A 23,766-nucleotide genomic window follows, 5' to 3' on the forward strand; every position below is an offset into this window, starting at 1 on the left:
AGATGTTCACCCTTCGATCACTAGAGGGAGTATGATGAATAACAGTAGTTGAGCTCATTAGCAATGCGTCCGTCTCCCGCATATTATATAACGTGACGTTACCTTTCCTACGTCAACGATTAATTCCAGCTCGTGTAAAGTACATTCGATCCACTGAATCATTGATCGTATCATTTCTAATATAAAAGTAAAGTCGAATAAACGATATCATTCTTTTTTTTTGCCCATAGACGCGCGGCCTTATTTTCTCTTCGACGACTAGCAGAAAATTCTGACCATCGCAACTGTATTACTACGCTACGACGGGTGTGTCGAACGTTTGAAATATTATACGCTGTGCTTTTAACGGTAAATTTGACTGTTTTATTTCTACACCGTGCTCGTGCTTGTGATTACAAAATACAAAGATGTTCTACGATGACGTTTATGGTGCACGAAAATATTTTGCACGACGGCTACAGAAATTCAATGGTAAGCGACTAATTCTTTCGTCGTGTTTGCAATAAGTCAATCTTCGATAGTCAAATTGTTTACTTACTCAAAGAGTCCTTCAAGAGGTTGTGCAATGAATACGGCTTCTTCACAATCTGTAACCGTTAGAATCGTTACCAAACGATTTATCTGCTTCATTTTTCGTCTTTAAAGGGCGACACACTCGTGGATGATATATTTCCACGGCTGTTCAATAAACAGAAGATTTTATCACAGGTAGCAAACATGTACAGCGTTGCGTAGAAATTATCGATGAGATCATTTTGATTATCGACGCTAAAAACGAGGTCAAAAATTTGGTTTAGGAAGAGAGTATGTACGAAGATACATGATTGTTGCATGATATCTTTTTGTAAATATGTGCACGTTGAAGTTGTTGACCGCCAACAATAGAAAATTGTGAGAAGTATACGCATCTATCGTAGTATATGCATCGTTGATTGTTCGGAAATTCGCTTTATTGCCACGTAATTGATCGGGAATGATTATCGAGCTGTATTTCGCGAAAGAAATAAAAGAATAAGTCAAGAACAAGATTTTTTAGATACAAACTGTGAGAGACGTATCGAATATTTCAAACGATTATTAACGATAGAAGGAGCATATTTATTATAAAGACATCGAATACTATCGTTGTTCTCCAATTTCCTTTTTATTTCCATTGGGTTTCTGCGACTGCTGCTAACAATTTTATTTCGCGATAAAGGTGAAGGATGAAACAGAAAATTGCATTAAAGGTACGATATGCCTTAACCAGGAAATGTTAATTGTTTCCTGTAACAGATAGTATCGTTTGTACAGAATACTAGGTTGTTCGATAAGTTTTGTCGTTCGATAAAACTTATTGAACAATATAATACTAGGTTGTTCGATAAGTTTTGACGTTCGATAAACCTTATTGAACAGTATAATACTAGGTTGCTCGATAAGTTTTATCGAACGTCAAAACTTATCGAACAACCTATTATTGTGTTCTGCAGACACAAGTATCTAGGCCTTAATGATTTGCAGATTTTCATTCTCCATTATTCTCGGAGACTATAATCCTCCAGGAGGTTGGGAAACAATCTTCTATCTACGATGGGAGATAATTTATGTCTGCTGTATTATTATTGACTCTGTAGAAGCAGATTATACGCTGAGTAGGAAGTCTTCAGCAACTGCAATAAACAGATATTTCATTTTGTGTAAATGTTGAAAGATCAACACAGTAAACAGCTCTGGAGAGTGTTCTCCATAAGAGAAATTTTTCATTTTCCGTAAAAGGAATCTTTGAATCGACAAATTTTTAATCAACGATCATTTCAAGTTGTGCAGCCATAATTGTCCAATTGTCTTCAAGAAATTACGGTGCATTAAGAAAATTCATTTGTTTCGCTATACTGACCACTTTAAACGATTCGATATTTACGGACATAATGTAAATACTGGTAAATTCGATAGGCATCGTTGCACGTGTTATGATCATTAAGAGAATTTTCTTGCTTTTGTTATTTAAAGACACCCAGTCGCATTCGGAAACCATTTCACAAACTTCCAGACTCTGCGCAGAAAAAACTTTCGGTAAAATCGCGTTATTCGCGGATCAAAAACGAAGTTTTATTAGCGTAGAAATGAACCTTCAATTTTATTTCGTTCCCGTACCAACAGTAATAAAATATCTGCATCAGCGTGCACGACGCGTAGAGCATTATTTCCAATATTTTGGAGCCCGTTTCTGTTATCATTAATCGATAAAGATTGAAGCATATTAACGACGTGCTCACCAGAAACTGAATAAACATGATCACTTTAAATTCTTCGTTCACCATCGTGGCGAATCTGCAATTAATGCAAAAGAAAATTGTTTCCTAACGGAAAACGTGACCGAATGTATTATATATTATATGTTCCGACACAAACGGTTTCTGTAATCGTTGAACACATTTTTGTAAGAATTGGTGCTACACGCGGACTAATTGTCATTTAAGCGCTCGTCTGACTATTACTCGTAATCGCTAATTGTGTCGAATCTGCTCTTAATGTTTTTAACGCTACGAAACTGGGAGACCAACTTGTATATGTGATTGTGATGACGAGCGCACTGTTTCACCGAATCTTTCTCGTTTCTTTGAATATTTTGCAGACGGTATCCGAGTATCTCGAATTGACAGTAAATGTGAACCAACAGACCGCTGAACAGACTGTCGCAAGCAATGTTGCAGAGACTGCACATCAAGGTAGTTATGGTTTGGTGAACGAAGACAAAGCTAAACGTTAGAGGCGACGAATAATCGAAAGGTATCCAGGCTCGAAACGTTAACTTCTTTCTACCGAAATCCATGATCAACGATATCGTGCATATACATAATACACAAGATGCGAGTGAAATCGCGTAGGCTTTCGTGTTCCATCTGTAAAAATACTAGTGTCAATATTTGAATAATACTTTGAACAGCATTTATATTATTTTTTATCTATGCTTCCAATGGATACAGCTAAATTGGACAACAGTTTTGCAACGATTGACGTTAGAAAGAACGATCTCCATTTTTAGAATCCAAATAAGCGTGTAAAATATTTACTGGGTGTTTCGAAAATCAGTCCCACACTTCGATTGGCTCACATTTCGATTTATCTTGGAGCGTTACGCAATTCACGAATGTCCATTCATCGTATAAATTCTGTTAAATGTTATTTACGAACAAAGTATGGGACTAATCTTTGGGATACTATTCACAAGGGGTTCACTTTTTGGAGTAATATCTTAGCAGTTGCTTCGAAAAAGTGATTGATTTCGGAGTAATCGAACAACGCTACTCTTTAATGTTAAATATTACTCAGAGTCAAGTACACTTACTCCGCTGCTTCGTTGAATCTCGTACGAATTTGAATTTCCTCGACGTTCATAGGTTGAAAAGGCTCCCCTTGAAGAGTATTGATCAGAATTGCAATATTTTCCCGTGTGATTAAGATACTGTACATTTTGAAACAGGAGACGATAGCGGCCAGTGTTGAGTAGAAGTTCTCGCTGAACTCGTCTTGATTTTCAACGTTAATGAACAGATCCAGGATTTGAGAGATTGCGAGACAATGCATGGCCAGTAACACGCACACCGTATAAACATTGTACAAGAATTTTTTAGACGGAGACGTCCATGACATCGGTCGCGAAATACCGCATATCGACAGAAGCGTAAACGTTCTACACAGTATACGCATTTCGTAATTTTTTCGTATTCGACAATTGGAAAATTTTTCTTGAAAACGATACCAACGACCGTGGCGTATTTTAATTTTAAACGTTCGTTTCGTTTCAAATTATACTTTTAACGGTGTGGATCGGTCGATCGGTCTATTGTTCGATCATCGTCGTGATTACACGACGAAACATTGTCGACAGAATAATTAATGGATTACAGGTATAGAAAATTCTTTGCAAAAGTACTTTATCGTTCCGATAGAGAATCTTTCCTCGCTGAAGTTTTAGGCAATACTGACGACCATAGAATATCGATATTTCTTGCGCACCCTCAACGAAGTTCATTTTCCTTCGAAGAATTTTCTCATGGTCTATGTTATTATAGTAATTACCCGGGACCCGATTCGCTCGATTATCTTCCAAAGAATTACGTTGCATCGTTGCGTGTTCATAATTTTATTTAGGCAATACTGACGACCATAGAACATCGATATTTCTTGCGCACCCTCAACGAAGTTCATTTTCCTTCGAAGAATTTTCTCATGGCCTATGTTATTATAGTTATTACCCGGGACCCGATTCGCTCGATTATCTTCCAAAGAATTACGTTGCATCGTTGCGTATTCATAATTTTATTTTACTTCCCTCTGCGTCATTTTTTATCGCGACTTTACACGGTGGTATATCTCACGGGGAGAATAAACAGACAGAGTCGTTGACAAATACGTTGAAACAAACGTTTGCAACCGAAGTGATAAATATTTGAAAGATCTCTACGCTCTTCCTTTTTATTGAAATACGCTTTTGGAGGTAATCGGTAATTTTATTGAAGAAGTTTTTTTTAAAAAAATTGTCTTTTAATATTTTCCCAAACCTCAAGACCTAATTAACGCAAATAATTAATTTTTGAATTAAGAAATAATTACCTAGGATTATATTTGAAGCGATACGTACGTACCATCCTATGTACAAGTGAGTACAGTGTCCTGTTGTCAAATTCGCTTTCAAAAGAGCCATTGACTTTCATTAGAAAATAGCAAACGCATCTTTTAGTCTCGTTCATGTCGTTGGAACAGATCAAACATTGATTAATAAGTTCAAATTATCTGTAATAAACGCATATTTGATCAGCATGTTTACTGTCTGCCAGTCAATTTTTACCTACAGAGTTATTATTTGACAAAGTTACTTTTCTTGATCGTTTCTGGTATATCGAGATTTTCCAGTGGATTCCGTTATATTAAAATGACCGTTTTTATTGATAATTGAATTGTTTATTATAAGATCGAACCTTCTGTCTGCCATCGTTGTTCGCACCGTCAATAACTGTATGAAGGTACGGATCACGAAGAATCAGATTCTACGACATTTTCTAACGATGTAAATATCTATTTCTTTTACATAAGCAGAACTGAGAATTCGAGTTATAGATGCTTCGTAGAATTATTTCCATCTTTTTCAATATTTTGTAGACGTTACTCGAGTATTTGAAACTGGCAGCAAATGCAAACCAGCAAGCCAGGATACTGTTACAAATAATACGCAGAAGCAAGGATATAGTTACCATAGTAGATTGAAAAACGTAAGTGGGGTTAAACGAAAATTGACAAGATCATTAACCGGGTAGAAAATTGTAATTTTTGCACTGGAAACTACTGAAGAAATATTTTCTAATTGTCCACATTACGATGAAACGAACTAAAGTTTTCTAATAGATTGGGTTTCTCTTTTGAAAATAATATTGTTAAACCCGATGATACTCCGTTACTGTTAAGAAAATCCAAAAATAATAGCTGTACTCTCGCTTGAGATATATTATTAACACGTTCAAACGTTACAAACGATTATTAATGATCGAGGGAGCATTGGAAAGACATCAAATATCGTCGTTGTTCTGCAGTTTTTTGTTTATTTTCAATAAGTTTCTGCGACTGTTGCTAGTAATCTTAGTCTGTGATAAAGTAGTGAAGTACGAAGCATGCAATTGCATTAAAGGTATCGCATGCTTCAACGAAAGAACGTTAAGTAATTCCTGTAATAGATATTATCGTTAGAACCGAATATCATATTTCACATACTCCAATGCAAACTTCGAGTGGCCTTAATGAATTGCGTATCTTCTTTCTTCATTATTCTCGGAGATTATAATCTTCAAGAGATTGGGAGAAAATCTTCTATCTACGATGGGAGATAATTCAGGTTCGATGTATTATCTTTTAGTTTGTTGAAGTAAATTGTAAGCCGAGTAGGAAGTCTTGAGCAACTGTAATAAACAGAAATTAAACAGAATAAACTTTGAAACACATGTGTTACTGTATCTTGTTCGATTTGCAAACAACGAGCACAACCTGATACTGTTTTTAACGATAATGGGTTTTTTACTATTATGAAAATTGTAGGAAATTTCAATAATTATATTCTTATTATTCGTTCTCCCTTAGTGAAAAGGATACTACTAGATAAGAATGTATTAATACAAACAATTTTCCGGTTATTGAACGTAAATGTCTCTATTCTTTGGGAATACATTTCTATGGTTGTTTATACTGTTTGATAAATTCCATAGTCTTTCTTCTTTTAAATAGGGTCAGATGAAACCCGAAAGCTTCACAACATAACAATTTAAACCCAACACCGAATCCACCATGCTCGGACCACTCCCTCAGACACCATTTTTAAATTGTCTAGCTATACATTGACCCAAACGCCTTTACGGGATTACGATTTATTAAGGAAATTCAATTATTTTGTACTGACCGCTTTGAACGATTCGACATTCACTGACACAATGTAACCGCTGGTAAATTCAACGGGCATTGTTGCGCGTGTCATGATCATTAATAGAATCCTTTTAGTCTTGTTACTTAGAGACGCCCAGTTGCAATCGAATACCATATCAGGTACTTCCAGACTCTGCGCAAAGAAACATTGTGTAAAATCGTGTAATTCGAATCGAAGACGAGGTCTATTATCGTAGAAGTGAACCTTCAATTTTACTTCGTTCCCGTACCAACAGTAGTAAAATATCTGCATCAAGGTGCAAGACGCGTAGAACAGTATCTCCACGATTTCCGAGCTCTTATTCTTCTGTGTCAATCGATAAAGATCGAAACAAACGGTCGATGTACTCGTCAGAAACTGAATAAACACGATCATTTTAAATTCGTCGTTCACCATCGTGGCGAATCTGCAATTAATGCAAAAGAAAATTGTCTCCTGTCGGAAAACATGACCGAATGTAAATGTTCCGACACAAACGGTTTCTGTAATCGTTGAACACATTTTTGTAAGAATTGGTGCTACACGCGGACTAATTGTCATTTAAGCGCTCGTCTGACTATTACTCGTAATCGCTAATTGTGTCGAATCTGCTCTTAATGTTTTTAAAGCTACGAAACTGAGAGACCAACTTGTATATGTGATTGTGATGACGAGCGCACTGTTTCACCGAATCGTTCTCGTTTTTTTGAATATTTTGCAGACGGTATCCGAGTATCTCGAACTGGCAGTAAATGTGAACCAAGAGACCGCTGAACAGACTGTCGCATGCAACGTTCAAAAGACTGCACATCGCGGCACTAAAAGCTTGATGAAAGCAGGCAACAGTAAACATTACAGCTGATGAATAATCGAAAGGTAACCAGGCACGAAACGTTAATTTCCTGCTACCGAAATCTGTGATAAACGACATCGTGCATATCCATGTTATGCAGGACTCGATTAAAATTGCGTAGGCTTTCGTGTTCCACCTGTAAGAATACCAATGTCATCCTTTAAATGGTCTTTGTATTTGTTTATGCTTCTAACGGATACAGCTATATCGAATAAGAATTGTACAACGATTGGCATTAGAAAGATTGTGTTCTTTGTTAGAATCTAAGTGAGTGCTCAACATATATACAGAATGTTTAAAAAGACAGTTCCAAAGTTTAATTGCCTTTCAATTTGGTACGAAACAACGCAGTCGTTTGTTATTTTCCTATTCGTTTAAAAAATGATTTGAATAGAAACTGTCGGACTAATTTTTGGAACACTTTCAATAAGGCGGTCACTTTTCGGAGTATTTTTGTAGTTACAGCAAAGAAGTTTTCGATTTCGCCTGGAATGACTCAACGATGCTGTTATTTAATGTTTATTCTTGATTAGACACTTCATACTTACTGTGCAGCTTTATCGAATCTCGTTCGTATTTCAATTTCCTTGATGTCCATTGGAACGAAAGGTTCCCCTTGTAGAGTATCGGTCAAGATTTCGATATTCCCGCGAGTCATTAACAGATTATACATTTTGAAACAGGTGACGATCATCGACAGTGTCATGTAGAAGTTGTCGCTGAAATCGTCCTGATTGTCAACGATAAAAACGAGATCCAGAATTTGAGATATTACGAAGGCGTGCACGATCACGATCACGCAAATCGCGTAAACATTGTACAAAAACTTTTTGAACGGTGACGTCCAAGTTATCGGTCGCGAGCAACCGCACACTGAAAGAAGCGTAAATATCAGTCCCAGTATGCGCATTGTCAGCGTTAGGAAAATTTTCTCCGGTTAACCGTAACGATCAATTAGGGTATTCTAATCACAAAGTCGTCGAAACATAGTCGACGAGAGAATATATTGATCGTGAAATACTTAGCGAAAATATTCCGTTCCGCTTTGTTCTACGATTCTTCTCTGAACAAAGTTTTAGGTGACACTGACGATCGTAGTATTGATATTTCTTGCACCCTTCTTGAAAAAGTCACTTTTCTATCGGAGAATTCCCGTTTTACTTACAGCCTGTGTCATTATGGAAATTACCAACGATGCAACTTACCCGATTATCATTTTAAACATGACATGTTTACCTATTCGTAACTTTGTATTAGCTTCTATCGTGCTGTTTTCCATCGCGACTTTAGATACAGAGATATTTCGCGCAAGAAATGAAGAGAAAAAAAATATTGACGACAAATGCATTGAGACATAAATTGCGTCCGAGGAATACCGTAAAATTGTTCGATAAGGGAAGAAGAGTTAAATAATTGAAAAATAATGTCCACTCTTTTCCGTTCCAGTGGGATACACGTTATTTTACGAAGGAAGTTTTAGATAAAGAGAAATATTGTCGAAGGGCAAGCCATTTTACTTTAACATTGAAATGTTAACGGTTTTTTCGAAAATGTATCGTTGCTCTTAACGTGTTATCGTGTTATACAAAGTGGTTACAATATCGTGGTCGTTTAAAGTATAATATCGAATGATTATTGTTTCGAGAAATGAATTATACGAATCGATTTAGTTTCAAAGAGCTTGTACAAGATTGAAAAGAAGTTTTTGTACAAGCTAATTTCGAAGGTAGATTTTAAGTTCACCTTCGTTTCTTTTTCAAATGGAGCGTGATATTTTTGTTTGTTTGCATAGTCTTGCAACTGATTCAAAGAATAATTTAATCATCTGTAATAAAGTATGCTGTTTCAAATTATTCGCCAACAAATATTTATTACATTTGTACCTTCGAAACGGAGATAGAATCCTATTTGTGTAAGATGACGAGTGAATTTTATCGAATTACAAGTATTTTCATGTTTTTTTAATATTTTACAGACGCTATTTGAGCACTTTAAACTGACGGCAAGCCATTGGAAAGATCGTCGAAAATAAATATACAGAAACAAAGATATCGTTACGGTTGCAGCCTGAAAAATGTGAGTAATATGTATACCTTGATCAGGCGCGATTTTTTAATTTTCTTCTTCTGAAACCTGTGAGCCGCAATTTCGTAAACATTCCCCGTTACAATAGAATGAATTGAAATTGTGTTTCCGTATAAAATACTGGCTTTAAACTTTGTAAAGAACCTTCATTCGTCACAGATTCTACATACATCTGGTAAATATCTGGATGTAGTTTACGGTTCAAAGATTTTATAAACCACTGAGTTAAAAATTTTCTACCGTCTTTAGTAAGATGCTAAGATACTTCCATTTTGCACCATCTACAAAATTACGATGAACAGAAACACAGTTTTCTACCCATTCTCCTCTAAATTTAATTCCCCTTAACTCAATCGCAAAATTCTCAGTCTAATCTTGAACCGAAATTGAAATCGTTAATCGAGAACACTTAAACAAAATATTCGTTATTATCGTATTGTATAATTATTGCTCTAACTGTATCTTTCTATTATTATTAACACTAGTAACATTATAATTCATTAAATTGACAACTTCAACTAACACTATGTTTCGTTGCATATTTGTAGGTGTTGCATGTCACCGGAGGATTGAATAGAAAAATTGTCGACGATTTCTTTGTAATATAAATCACGATAAAAAACATCGCATACAGCAGAAAGCGAGTATTCGTTTAACGAAGAAGAATGAACATACACATGATTGCGATACTATTCGGTTTTCTGTTCGTTTCCATTATGACAATTTTGTTTCCGTACGAATAGCGAGATACGGAGCAGGTAATTGTATTAAACGCTATGCCTTAAAGAAAGAATATTAACTGCTTCCTACGAAATATATTAACATTTATGCTAAACATTATACTCTACATACGCCGGTATATATTTTCACAGTCCTCGATGACTTGATTTTCGTCAATCTTTACCATTCTCTGAAACAGTACTTATTCCGCAAATAATTTTGATGAAAATCTTCTGTCTACGACAAGGAACATTTCGTTCTCATATTATTGACTATGTTGCAGCAAATTATACGCCGAGTAAGAAGTCTTGAGCAACTGCAATAAACAGATATTCGATCGTGAATAATATTGTGTGAACCGTAATGAATATAATGAATACGGTAACAATGAAAATAAAGCACGTACTATTCTTTCTTAGTAGAAACGATACAATCATTATATGAATGTTACAGTTCGCAACTACATGATTATTTACCTATTTTTAGGCGAAATGCTCGCGTAATTTATAGCTTGACAATCTAAAAAAGATCCTTGTGGTAAGAAAAGAGGCTGAACCGGTTATCGTGAACTAGATCGTGATATTTTCATGTCAGTTTGAATCTCACAAACCCTTTCCTCTCAACCCTTATCGGTCGTTACACCGAGTTTAGGCTACATCTCCAAGGATCTTGTCTAAGTTGTCCACTTATACATTAGTCCAGTTGTGATTAAGAGGCTACAGTAAAAGAAACAAAATTACTTATTCTATACTGACCACCTTGAATGATTCGAGATTCACGGACACGAGATACAGACTGGTAAATTCAATAGGCACTGCCGCACGTGTCATGATCATTATTAGAATCTTCTTAGTTTTATTGTTCAAAGATGTCCAGTCACTTTCGAATACCATGTCACGAACTTCGAGACTCTGCGCAAGAAAAACTTTATGTAAAATCGTGTCGCTCGAATGGAAATTGACGTCAATTGTCGTAGTAACGAACCTTCATTTTTACTTCGTTTCCGTACCAACAATAGTAAAATATCTGCATCAAGGTGCACGACGCGTAGAACAGTATTTCCACGATCTCCGAGCCCTTATTCTTCTGTGTCAATCGATAAAGATCGAAACACACGGTCGATGTACTCGTCAGAAACTGAATAAACACGATCACTTTAAATTCGTCGTTCACCATCGTGGCGAATCTGCAATTAATTGAAAAAGAAAATTGTCTCCTGTCGGAAAACATGACCGAATGTAAATGTTCCGACACAAACGGTTTCTGTAATCGTTGAACACATTTTTGTAAGAATTGGTGCTACACGCGGACTAATTGTCATTTAAGCGCTCGTCTGACTATTACTCGTAATCGCTAATTGTGTCGAATCTGCTCTTAATGTTTTTAACGCTACGAAACTGGGAGACCAACTTGTATATGTGATTGTGATGACGAGCACACTGTTTCACCGAATTGTGCTCATTTCTTTGAATATTTCGCAGTCGGTGTCCGAGTATCTCAAACTGACAGTAAATATGAACCAACAGACCGCTGAACAGACTGTCACAGGCAACGTTCAAGAGACAGCACATCGCGGCACTAAAAGCTTGATGAGCGTAGACAAAAGTAAACATTACAGCCGATGAATAGTCGAAGGGCAACCAGGCGCGGAACGTTAATTTTCTGCTACCGAAATCTGTGAAGAATGACATCGTGCATATCCATACTATGCAAGATTCGATTAGAATCATGTAGGCTTTCGTGTTCCACCTGTAAAAATACTACAGTCAAGCTTTGAACCGGTGTAATTATTGAACTGGTATATTGATATGAGTATTTAACTGTGTTTGATGTTATCAGACAATACTGAATTAAATAATAATCGTACAACTTTACATCAGGAAGAATTTTTAGCGATCTTTAACTACCTATCAATGTATGTAGAAGATGTTATACAAATTTTGAAAAGAAAATTGCCACTTCCTTTTAAACAGCTGTAAAAGCACCAATTTTCAAAATTTTGATAAACCTTTAAAGCTACGTTTAATCACCGTCAAAGTTTAGGATGTATTCAAGTTTTAGCAAAATCCGAAATGTTGTTGGATGACCCAACAATGCCAATTTTTGTTTCTAAGAGCTAATTAATGCCAAATGCAGACTTACTCCGCTGTTTTATCGAATCTCGTTCGAATTGCAGTTTCCTCGATGTCCATCGGCATGAAAGGTTCACTTCGGAGAGTGTCGACCAAATCGTCAATATTCTCTCGAGTCATCAACAGACCGTACATTTTGAAGCAGGTGACGATCATCGCCAGCGTCATGTAAAAATTGTCACTGAAATCGTCTTGATTATCGACGATAAAAACAAGGTCCAAAATTTGTGATAATACGAAACTGTGAATGACAAGCATCACGCAAATCACATAAACATTGTACAAGAATTTTTTCGACGGTGATGTCCAAGAGGATGGTCGCAAGCAACCGCATATTGTCAATAGGGTAAATATCCTTCGCAGTATACGCATTATAAAGTTTTACAAAAATTCTCTCTATTCCTTCGTATTCGTCATTTAGAACATTTTTATCACCGTAAGAAGTAATATGGTTTTCATTCTCGTTTCGTTCGAACAAAGACGTATTTATCAGTCGTAGAAACAAGAAATTTTTTGCACTTTGTTGTCACAGTGGTGTCTCTGTTTCAAACAGAGTTTTAGGTAACATTGACGACTATAGAATATCGATATTCCTCGCGCTCCCTCAACGACGTTAGTTTTCTTCCGTAGCATACACTTCTAGTCTATATCTTACATAATGATAGTAATTACCGACGACCCGATTATCTTTCTAAGCACGAGAGTGCATCTCCTTGGTATTCGTTACTTTATCCTACCTTCTACCGCGTAGTTTTCTAACGTGACTTTCGATAGAGAAGATATAATATTTCGTGGGAAAATAAATAGAAGAGATCGACGACGAATGCGAGCGAGGAATAGCCATAAACGTTTGCAACGGAAGGCGGATTTATAAATATTTGAAAGACGTCGAGTAATGTCCATGCTTATTCCGTTTCCCTGGAATTTCACGACGCGTGCGTTTATCGTCAGCAATTTTATTTCAGAAAGAAAGTGATGGACAATGAAAGACGTTGCTTCGGAAGCAAGTTATTTTTTTCTTGTTAGCGTTCAAAGGTTTACGGTTCTTTACAAAATGGTATCATTATTCGTAACGAGTTATCGAATTGTACGGAATAGTACAAATATTGCGAATTATTAAATACTTATTATCTTTAAAAATGAATCAGACGTTGAAAAATAATTATTATTCTTAAAAATGAATCATTGGCTCGGTTTCGAAGATCTGGCAAGATTTTAAAAAGAAATTTTTTTATAAATCGATTTTTCATGTACTCGTTACAACTGCAGAAACAATTACTGCTCTTTTGGCTGCCTACGTTTCGTACAATCCCACATATAATTCTATTTCCATTTATTTGTCGCCATAATGGATGTTTTAAATTTGAATATAGTTCGCAATACAGTATGTTTGTCACGGTGATGAGTGCGCTCTTTTACCGAATTATTTTCATCTTCTTCGATCTTTTATAGTTGCTACTCCATCGAAAAGACTGTCGCAAGCAATATGGAGGAGCAAGTATATCGTTACGGTTGTAGCCTGAAAAACTTAGGTCTTCGATTAATCGAAAACTGAGAACAACAATCATACCCCAATCGGTTGCGAAATTTTAATTGTCTGCTCCTGAAATCAGTGAAAGAAAACCTTTAGACGCTTTACTAACGATCTTCGTGTTGAAGCTCAATTTTGAGACGGATTTTAGAAATATTCGCAACTTTAACTAACCCTTATCTACACTATTTTACATTATGTACTTATTCGGGTCGTATTTAACAAGAGAAACAAAAAGGATAACCGGTGACGAATTTCGTAAAACATAAGTGCGATAGAAGTATTACTGAATATTGCAGGTTACGAGTGTTCTTTAATTGGCAAAGTGGATCGAAACATTTACATGATAGTAGAGACTTTCATTGGTCTTAGGTTTCCTGTTAATTTCCATCGGGTCTCTACAATTGTTCTAGCAATTTCATTTTATACGAATAACGAGATACGGTGCAGGTAATTGCATGAAAATTACTCTATATTTTGAAGAAAGAACGTTGATTGTTTCCTGAAAGAGATATTGTTGTTTATACGGAGTATTTTATATTTTAGATACTCAAGAATCAGGTGTCCTTAATAACTTAATTTTCAACATTGTTCATTACTCTCTAAGACTACTATATATTCCTCGAGAAATTTGTACGAAAATCTTCTATCTACAACGAGGAGATCCTTCACGTTCGTTTCAGCATCATGGCCGTTATTGAAACAGGTTATACGCCGAGTAAGAAGTCTTAAGTAACTGTAATAAACAAATATGATCGTATTTGATCGTTGAACAAATTTCGAAACATTCTTATTGCTATATCGAGTTCAGTATTTGGTAACGAGTATGGTAATAATTAAATTTCATTATTTTATCAATTTCTAGATATTTCGAACATTAACTACATACTGTTCTTTATTTCTTAGTGGAAGCGATACGATTATTATACGAACATTATAATTAGTAATTGATGCACACGGATGCACTTTGCAGTATGTATAGCTTGACAACTTAGAAAATATGATTGGTTCAGCTGTTTCTTCCGCTAAATGTTACCATAAACTTCGTTTCCTCTTCGGTTTTTTAACCGTGATATTTTTACGATATTTTTTGTGTTAGTTTATGATTAAAGTCATAGAATTAAACGCAGCCAAACATCTCTACAACATTCGATCCTTGTTATACTTTCATAGACACTTCTGTCTCTAACTTAAGGATCTTTTTCAAGTTGTCGAGTTACACATCGAGACTGCGACGAATTAAGAAAATTTATTTAATTTTCACTAACCGTCTTGAATGATTCGAGATTCACAGACACGAAATACAGACTACTGAATTGGATGGGCACCGTTGCGCGTCTCATGATCATTAATAGAATCTTCTTGGTTTTGTTATTCAAAGTCGTCCAGTCACTTTCGAACACCATATTGGAGACCGTGAGACTCTGCGCGGAAAACTCGATTATAAATTGCGTTACTCGTGCCAAAAATGTCATTTATCATTGTTAAAACGAACCTTCAGCTTCACTTCGTTCCCGTACCAACAGTAGTAAAATATTTGCATAAGCGTGCACGATGCATAGAGAATTACGTCTACGATTTCCGAACCCAATTCTCGTTGCGTCAATCGAAACAGATCGAAGCATATCGTCGACGTACTGGTCGCAAATTGGATAAACACTATCACTTTGAATTCCTCGTTCACCATCGTGGCGAATCTGCAATAATTTTGTAATGAAACTAAATGTATTATTTAAAACACCGCGACCGAACGCAAACGTTGCAGCACAAATCATTCGTAACCGTTAATCATAGAAAGGCTGAGTTACGAGCCGTGATGGTATTGACTAGAGGGACAGAGAGCGTTATCCATAATTATCTTTGGATAACCCAATCGGGTAACGTCATTGCAATCGGTTGTTTAATTCGATTATCTTTGATTTACTCGTATAAGCCCTTGTTAGTCGAGTATCTGTAATTGTGTCGAATCTGCTCCTATGTTTTTTAACGCTACGAAACTGGAAGACCAACTTGTATATATGATTATGATGATGAGCACACTGCTTCACCGAGTCGGTCTCGTCTCTTTGAATATTTCGCAGACGGTATCCGAGTATCTCGAATTGACAGTAAATGTGAACCAACAGACCGCTGAACAGACTGTCGCATGCAACGTTCGATAGACAGCAAATAAAGGCACTTAGGGCTTGATGAGCGTAGACAAAGCTGAACTTCAACGGCGACGAATAATCGAAGGGTAACCAGGCACGGAACGTTAATTTTTTATTTCCATATTCAACGAAAAGCGAAGTCACGAATATCCATGCCATACAGCCTTCGGTTAGAAACGTATAGGCCATCGTGTTCCACCTTTAAAGATACGATTGTTACATTCTTTCGAGAGCCTGTGCAAACAGTCGTGATAAATCTCGCGTACGAGAAATCGTAGGGAGAAAGTATTTTATAAGAATATAAGAATTTTACTCGTTAGTAAAATTTTCTTTTCATTAGAGGGACTCATCTTCCGTTTTTTCTACGATATGAAGCATCGATGACAAATAACGAAACGTAATCGGTTACATTGTCTCAGTTTCTAACGGGAGACGTAACTCGTAAATAAGACCAATTAAGAAAATTTCTCAATGCAAACTCATTATTATTTTCATTATTATCTACATTATTATCTACTTCATTATTATCTCTATCTATCACCGAAATCGTGCACACGTGTGTTTCTTTAACACCGTAATACCGTTTTCGTTGCTAAATTGCTATTTAAAGTAAAGTACGGACTCACTGCGTGATATCGTTGAATCTCTTACGAATCTCCTTTTCCTCGATGTCTATTGGTAAAAAAGGCCCCCCTTCGAGAGTATTGACCAGGACTGAAATGTGTTTCTGAGTCAGGAGCAGACTGCTCATTTTGAAACAGGTGATGATCATTACCAGCGTTACGTAGAAGTTCTCGCTGAAATCGTCTTCGTTCTCGACATTAAACACCAGGTCCAAAATTTGCGAAACCACGAGAGTGTGCATGATCACGAACACGCAAATCGTGTACACATTGTACAAGAACTTTTTGAACGGTGACGACCAGGTTGCCGGTCGCGAGCAACCGCATATCGTCAGTAGCGTAAATACTTTTCGCAGTATGTGCATTTTCGGTTACGAGGGAAACTTTTCCATTTATTCGTACTCGGTGGCTGGAAAATTCGTCTTACCGAAATCGAATGCCAACAATTATCGTGTATTTTGAATTTTCACGTGTCGATTCCAGGCTTTCCTTCTATTTGGTCGATCGACTTATTTTTTCATCACCGATGTGACGATCACGCGACGAAACATTATCAAGGAATCGTTCGCAGAAGTACTTTCTTTGCTGATACAGTGACAGTGACTTTTCTCTCGACGAAGTTCCAGCCAACATTGACGACCATAGACGACCATTGACGAATATCAATATTTCTTATAACTCCCCTCTCATAGAAATCAATTTTCTCTCAAAGAATTTCCTCCTTTCTCACGGACTGTGTCATTATAGTAATTACCAACGACACAACTTACCCGATTATTCTTTCAAACATGTCAGTGTCTGCCTTGGTACACATAATTTTATCTTACCACTCTTCGGGTTGTTTTCTATCGCGAGTTTACGCGGAGAGATATTTCGCTCGGGAAATAAACGAAGGAAGACGGTGTAAAAGCTTCGGAATATAAATTTAGAACGAGGGGTCGAATGCCGTAAATATTTTCAATGGAGAACAGGGAGACGAATATTAGAAAAATGAATTTTCGCGGTGTTCGATGTCTGGCTCGTTTTCGAGACGCGTTCGCGGTTGTTGTCGATGATTGTTGCAAACGAGGCGATGAAAACAATGAGAGACGTCGTTGCAGAGATAAGTGATTTTTCTTTATGATGGAAATGTTGATAGATCTTTCAGAAAATATATTGTTGTCTGTGCCAAGTATAACATTGTACGTACACAGTATGCAAGCAAACTTTTCAGTTGTCGTTCGTGAATTGTTTTTTATTTCTCTTTTTCACTTAAGAGTAGTACGTTCATTCTGAAGGGCTGTTCAATTTTCATTCGAAATAATACACTGCTATTCTAGTCTCTGCGATTCTTTTGAAGTACGTTAAACGTCGAGTAAGAGATTTTGATTATCTGTAACAAGCGTATATTCGATAGGATTAATTATTATTTGTAAATTCATTCTTACACGTTATTTCTGAAACCGTTTATTAATTTATTCACTTCTCAATTATTTTCTCCCACGTTTATCCTAAAATTCGAATTTTCTAAGCAAAGAATGAGTTATATTTAACATCCAGACACATTATAAATTATCCTAATTTATTTTCAATGTAAACGATCGATTATCCATTCATCGTTGTAGATAATATCTTAAGCGGTTATTATTAGTAGTAATAAATTGCGAAGTATACGTTTAAATCTTACGTACAATTTTTCATTTTTGAAGTTAAGTTCTTTGTATTGTTACACATAGAGTACGAGTGTCGAGTGTGTTTAAAGTAAATGTTTAAACTAGCCACTCTTGAAGTATCAGCCTCTGTACGGTATGTTTAACGATTCATCGAATTAAACTAACTCTCCCTTACGATATAGGGTATTTATTTTGCACTTTTCTTGATTTCAAAGTATAGTTTACATTTTACATATAGTTTAGAGATTATTTTGAAATGATTAATTTGGAACTCGTACTCTTTATCGATTTACCGATTTATTTGATTTGTAGGCCAATGTTTACGCATTGTTATTGTTTAAGGAGGCAAAAGTAATCGAGAAATAATAATATCGCAACCGTTCGAGAGGCAACTATCGATAGAATGCATCGAACTGCTGCAACAGCCTACCAGACGGTCATTGATACCAATTGGTCAATTGGTTAAGAAAATGTATATATTTTGTACTGACGGTTCTGAAGAGTTCGAGATTTATGGACACGAAGTACACGGCGGAAAATTGGACAGGCATCGTTGAACGTCTCATAATCATCAGTAGAATCTTCTTGGCGTCGATGTCCAAAGATTCCCAATTACTTTCCATTATCATGTCAGGAATTTCGAGACTCTGGCGAGAAAAATATCGTACAAAGTTGTGATAATTTTATTTGATTTTTTTTTATGCCAAAAATTTCGAGACTGGCGAGAAAAATATTCTACAAAGTTGTGATAATTTTATTTGATTTTTTTGGATTTCCAGAAATTTCGAGACTGGCGAGAAAAATATTCTACAAAGTTGTGATAATTTTATTTGATTTTTTTGGATGCCAGAAATTTCCAGACTGGCGAGAAAAATATTGTACAAAGTTGTGATGATTTTATTTGATTTTTTTGGATGCCAGAAATTTCGAGACTGGCGAGAAAAATATCGTACAAAGTTGTGATAATTTTATTTGACATTTTTGCAACGTACCTTCAGTTTGACTTCGTTCCCGTACCAACAGTAATACAACATCTGAATAAAAGTGCAAGCTGTGTAGAGTAACATTTCTATAAATCGTGAATCCATTTCTATCTGCGTAAATCGGTAAAGAATGAAGCAAAGCATCAACGTGCTCTGCATAAACTGAATAAGTATTATCGTTTTGAATTCTTCGTTTACCATTGTGGCGAATCTGCAATAATATCGAAAGGAATTATTACATCGAGCTTAATCGTAATTACCGGCTATTATTATTAACACTCGCGTGACCGTCGTTGAGCCTTTTTGGACTCAGAAATTTAATACTGTTTCGTTCGTGTTGTCTCTTCATTTCTCTCAATTACTATACCATTGGGTTATTAAAATATCAGACGTGAGTTAAGCGATAAGACTGATTCGAGCTTCTCGGTAACCAAACCGATCAAACCTATCTTTTGTAAATTCGTCAATTTTAACTAAATTTTAAAGAAGATGAATTATCTTTATATATTATTCTATGGCTATATGTTATGTTACAATATACATAGTAGCTTTTGAGAGACCTATTTGTGTATACAGAGTGTATCGTAGTATATGAGGCCACCATTTCAATGGTGGATTAAGGGAACAAAATTCTAAGAATGACCCTAATGTTTACACATATGTAATGACATGTATGTAAGTTACATATATGTATTATATATCGAACATATATTATATATTAAATCATCCATATATACATCACTTGTGAATTATACGAATGAAATATTCAAGTTTAATAAATCGAATCAGTACGATGGTATAAATATTACAAATGTAATGTGAGTTTTCGTTGACAATCGGGCGAACGTTAAACTTATTATACATTTAATAACTAGGAAACTTGTAAAAACTGACACTGTTGTTCTACTTTCGATAAATTACGTTATGTAAATTTTCAACTTGCAGTGAAATTGGGAGACCAACTTGTATATGTGGTTATGAAGACGGGCACACTGTTTCGCTGAATCCCTCTCATTTTTTATGATACGCTGCAGACGGTGTCGTAGTATCTCGAATTGGCAGTTCGTGTGGATCAACAGGCCGCTGCATAAACTGTCGCAGGCAATGTTCAGTAAAGCGCAGAATAATATACCTACAGTTTGGTGAGCGTACGAAATGCTAAACAAAAGGTAAGAAGAATAGTCGAAGGGTAACCAAGCACGATACGTTAATGTTCGGTTTTTGAAATTTGTGAGGATCGTCGCAGAAAACATCCATATCAAACAAGATTGAACCACCATCGTGTAGAGAATCGTGTTCCATCTGTAAAGATACTACTGTCAAATTTCGAAGAAATTTCCATGATTAGTGTTACCGTTGACAGTGTTCGAGGTGTCTAAGGGTACAAAACGAGTGAATTTTCAAACAGCATTCTAAAGTTTCGTCAGCATCGCAGCCATCGTTGATTAATCAGTCGATCGATCGACAATCAGCGTCAGATACTCGACGAAGAACGTTGCTATTGTAACGAAACGTCAAAGCTTCACCGACTAAAATGTTTATTCGCTAACGTTACTGTAATTAACAAAAGTAAACGCAGACTCACTCCGCCAATTTGTCGAATCTTGTTCGTATTTCGATTTCATCGGTGTTCATCGGCAGTAAGGGTTCCTCGTGGAGTGTGTCGATCAAAGTTGCGTAATTCTCACGACTCGTTAACATGTTGAACATTTTAAAACAAGAAACAAACGTCGGCAATGTTATGTAGAAATTGTTGTTGAAATTTTCCTGATCATCGCCGTTAAAGACTATGTCTAAAAGTTGAGATATCACGAAGGTGTGTACCACGAGCAACAGAACGATCGTGTAAATGTTGTACAAAAATCTTTTAGTCGAGGAGGACCAAGAAGATGTCCGCGAACAACCGCAAATCGTTATGATCGTAAATATCCCATGTAGTAAATGCATGATCGTCTTTGCAAATTGTTTGTTTTATTTCTATCTATTCGCTAGTAAGAGGCTGCACACTTGTCGCGTGGAGTGTATTAATCTTCATGTTAATTTCATTTCGAGCTCTATTTCTATCGCTTTGTTACGTAACATTGACGTAGGTTTCGATTAGCTTACTCTCTGAACATCGACGAAATTACGAATCACGGTGAAAAGAGAAGACCGTTCACGTCAACGAATCATAAGTTTCGAAAAAACAATAACACTTGCCGTCGTGTTCCTGATTCTTTTGCGGACAATGGTTTAGGTATTACTGGAGACTATGGAATATCGGTATTTCTTGTTTGCACACGGAAAAGCAAGTTCTCTCCAGTTCTTCCCTCCAGGTGCACGGGCTATATCATTATCGTAATGACGAGCTATGCAACGACTGACTCATTCATGTTTTACAAGAGTAACAATGTTTCCCCTTCAAACGTTACACGGTACTACATTTTGCGTGAGAAAAATATAGAAAAACCTGAAGAAAAATTCCGTGAACAACGTCAAATGCGAGAGGAATTTTTAATGAAAAAAAAGAAGAAAAAAAAATTGAAAGATACTCGTAACTATCGTCGTTTTCGCTTTTCTCGGTTTATTTTTAAACCGTGTTTTACCATTGTCGCAGATTCTGATTCTGTTCGACGAATGTTAAGCCAAGATATCGCAACAAAGGCAAGTTATTTTTTAACACAAGATCGTTAACACATTTTAGCAGAATTTATTGGTGTTCATACCTAACATTTGGCTGTACATACTCCAATAAGGTTTTCAGGCATCTATAATGACATGTTCTTCTTTTTTCTCCATTTCTTTTTGAAAGACTGTTTTCCAACAATAACTAGATGATCTTCGCAATTCAAGAACTATCCTTTATTCTGTTGAAGCAAATTGTACGCAGAGTAAGAAGTCTTGAGCAACTGTAAGAAACAAATACATATGTAAAATTCAAAAACTTCGAAGCCATTTCCTTAACACGTTGACTGTCGTTTGTTTTTTTATCAGAAATTCACGAAATTGAGCGAACGATTACTTATTTTAAAACTTTCAACTACAATATTATACCAGTTAAATATTAAAAACTTTCACTTAATATTTCATTTAATATTTAAGTGAAAATATCACTTGATTGAATACAATATTCAGGATGTTCAAGAATGTGAGTTATAAAAAGTAACGATGTGACTATACATTTAAAAATAAATTGAAAACAGAATACATTTTTTTCTAATCTACTCTATCTGCAGACAATGTTTGAAAGTAATGATCTACAACCAGAAATGCTTACTTCTTTTACAATATAATTAACTCTGTAAAATCGACGTCTCGGTTTTCTCGCTCCAAAGGAGGAATTACCATGCATTGATCGTTAGAACTTTGAATTTCAATTGGATAGCGTTGTAACAAGAGAATAGATTTGTTTCGTACTAATCTACTCTATGTGCAGACAATGTTTGAAAGTAATGATCTACAACCAGAAATGCTTACTTCTTTTACAACATAATTAACTCTGTTGAATCGACGTCTCGGTTTTCTCGCTCCAAAGGAGGAATTACCATGCATTGATCGTTAGAACTTTGAATTTCAATTGGATAGCATTGTAACAACAGAATATATTTAATTCATACTAACTGCCATGAAAGACGTGAGATTCATCGACACGAGATAAATGCTTGTGAACTCGAGGGGCATCGTCGAGCGTTTCATGATCATCAGGAGGATCTTTTTAGCATCGTTGTCCAAAGACGTCCAGTTACATTCCATTACCATATTAGGGATTTCGAGACTCTAGAAAGGAAAACCTTGCCTAAAATTGCGGTGCTTCGATCGCAGATTAAATTCCATTTCTCAAGGGAAAACCTTTATCTGGACTTCGTTCCCATACCAACAGTAGCACAATATCTGCATAAGTGCGCAGGTTGTGTAGATCACCGTCTCGACAAATCTTGAGTCCACCACACCGTCTGCCATTCGATAAAGCTCGATGCACATGATAAACGTACTTGTCAGAAATTGAACGAGTATTATCGTTTTAAACTCTTCGTTCACCATCGTGGCAAATCTGCAACGAGGTCGGTAACCGTGAATAAATTATTGTCTCGATACCTGTTAACCAAATATTTCTTATGCCGCGAATTCGAACGGGATTGGTAATGGTAGCGATATTTTTGAACGAGTGAAGGCTTATTGAAAGAAATTTAACCGCGATCTCTAATTGGATAACATTTTTATCGTATTGCGCAAGTTATATGTTTATGGTTCGACGCACGCTTAGTTACAAAGATACGTTTCGAGTTCGAATCCGTTCCTTGTAAATTCCCAACACGGTACAATAATCGAAGACCAACTTGTATATGTGATCATGAAGACGGGCACACTGTTTCGCCGAATTTTTCCCCGCGTTCACGATATTTTTCAAACGATGCCCGAGTATTTCGAACTGACAGTAGGTGTGTATCAACAGGCCGCTGAATAGACAATCACCGGCAATGTTATAAAACACGCAGACCGATATGCTCGTTAGTTGATAAATGTAAGTAACGGTGAACAAAAGGAACGTAGAATAATCGTAGGGTAACCATCCTCGATATGATAGCTTTCTCGTTTTGAAGTCTGTCAGAAATGATACCGCTATC

General features: G+C 36.1%; 4 protein-coding genes across 4 annotated transcripts; all 4 read right to left on the reverse strand.

The window, feature by feature from the left end:
- Positions 1-5,800: 5,800 nt before the first annotated feature.
- On the reverse strand, positions 5,801-8,196 carry LOC143153023 (odorant receptor Or1-like). Its single transcript, XM_076323771.1, has 8 exons — positions 7,835-8,196; positions 7,750-7,791; positions 7,592-7,652; positions 7,423-7,549; positions 7,018-7,348; positions 6,659-6,860; positions 6,431-6,586; positions 5,801-5,936 (listed from the first exon to the last, which is right to left on the reverse strand). The coding sequence occupies exons 1-8, from the start codon at positions 8,194-8,196 to the stop codon at positions 5,883-5,885; spliced, it is 1,335 nt and encodes a 444-aa protein (XP_076179886.1). The 3' UTR covers positions 5,801-5,882.
- Positions 8,197-10,356: 2,160 nt separating this feature from the next.
- Positions 10,357-12,595, reverse strand: LOC143153024 (odorant receptor 10-like). Its single transcript, XM_076323772.1, has 6 exons — positions 12,234-12,595; positions 11,999-12,064; positions 11,502-11,840; positions 11,076-11,277; positions 10,847-11,002; positions 10,357-10,407 (listed from the first exon to the last, which is right to left on the reverse strand). The coding sequence occupies exons 1-6, from the start codon at positions 12,593-12,595 to the stop codon at positions 10,357-10,359; spliced, it is 1,176 nt and encodes a 391-aa protein (XP_076179887.1).
- Positions 12,596-14,448: 1,853 nt separating this feature from the next.
- Positions 14,449-16,892, reverse strand: LOC143153025 (odorant receptor 94a-like). The gene is made up of 5 exons (XM_076323773.1): positions 16,531-16,892; positions 15,679-16,103; positions 15,250-15,473; positions 15,023-15,178; positions 14,449-14,490 (listed from the first exon to the last, which is right to left on the reverse strand). Exons 1-5 carry the CDS (start codon positions 16,890-16,892, stop codon positions 14,449-14,451), a joined length of 1,209 nt encoding a protein of 402 aa, XP_076179888.1.
- Positions 16,893-19,687: 2,795 nt separating this feature from the next.
- On the reverse strand, positions 19,688-21,109 carry LOC143153026 (uncharacterized). The gene is made up of 5 exons (XM_076323774.1): positions 20,748-21,109; positions 20,517-20,537; positions 20,084-20,464; positions 19,869-19,903; positions 19,688-19,806 (listed from the first exon to the last, which is right to left on the reverse strand). The coding sequence occupies exons 1-5, from the start codon at positions 21,107-21,109 to the stop codon at positions 19,688-19,690; spliced, it is 918 nt and encodes a 305-aa protein (XP_076179889.1).
- Between the last annotated feature and the right edge of the window lie 2,657 nt (positions 21,110-23,766).

The sequence above is a fragment of the Ptiloglossa arizonensis genome, chromosome 12, assembly GCF_051014685.1.
Source record: "Ptiloglossa arizonensis isolate GNS036 chromosome 12, iyPtiAriz1_principal, whole genome shotgun sequence".
NCBI classification, from domain to species: Eukaryota; Metazoa; Arthropoda; class Insecta; order Hymenoptera; family Colletidae; genus Ptiloglossa; species Ptiloglossa arizonensis.

Coding starts and splice junctions, on each gene's coding strand:
- LOC143153023 (XM_076323771.1), bottom strand. CDS start 8,196: ATGCGCATACTGGGACTGATATTTACGCTTCTTTCAGTGTGCGGTTGC. Junction 7,653..7,749: donor AAATCGAAAACTTCTTTGCT/GTAACTACAAAA, acceptor TTAAACGAATAG/GAAAATAACAAACGACTGCG. Junction 7,349..7,422: donor TGACATTGGTATTCTTACAG/GTGGAACACGAA, acceptor CGTTTATCACAG/ATTTCGGTAGCAGGAAATTA.
- LOC143153024 (XM_076323772.1), bottom strand. CDS start 12,595: ATGCGTATACTGCGAAGGATATTTACCCTATTGACAATATGCGGTTGC. Junction 12,065..12,233: donor AGATTCGATAAAACAGCGGA/GTAAGTCTGCAT, acceptor GTGCTTTTACAG/CTGTTTAAAAGGAAGTGGCA. Junction 11,841..11,998: donor TCTTCTACATACATTGATAG/GTAGTTAAAGAT, acceptor GTATTTTTACAG/GTGGAACACGAAAGCCTACA.
- LOC143153025 (XM_076323773.1), bottom strand. CDS start 16,892: ATGCACATACTGCGAAAAGTATTTACGCTACTGACGATATGCGGTTGC. Junction 15,474..15,678: donor ACTAACAAGGGCTTATACGA/GTAAATCAAAGA, acceptor TAATACATTTAG/TTTCATTACAAAATTATTGC. Junction 14,491..15,022: donor ATCTCGAATCATTCAAGACG/GTTAGTGAAAAT, acceptor TGTTTATTACAG/TTACTTAAGACTTCTTACTC.
- LOC143153026 (XM_076323774.1), bottom strand. CDS start 21,109: ATGCATTTACTACATGGGATATTTACGATCATAACGATTTGCGGTTGT. Junction 19,904..20,083: donor AAGTTGAAAATTTACATAAC/GTAATTTATCGA, acceptor ATAATTCACAAG/TGATGTATATATGGATGATT. Junction 19,807..19,868: donor TGATTTAATATATAATATAT/GTTCGATATATA, acceptor TGTAAACATTAG/GGTCATTCTTAGAATTTTGT.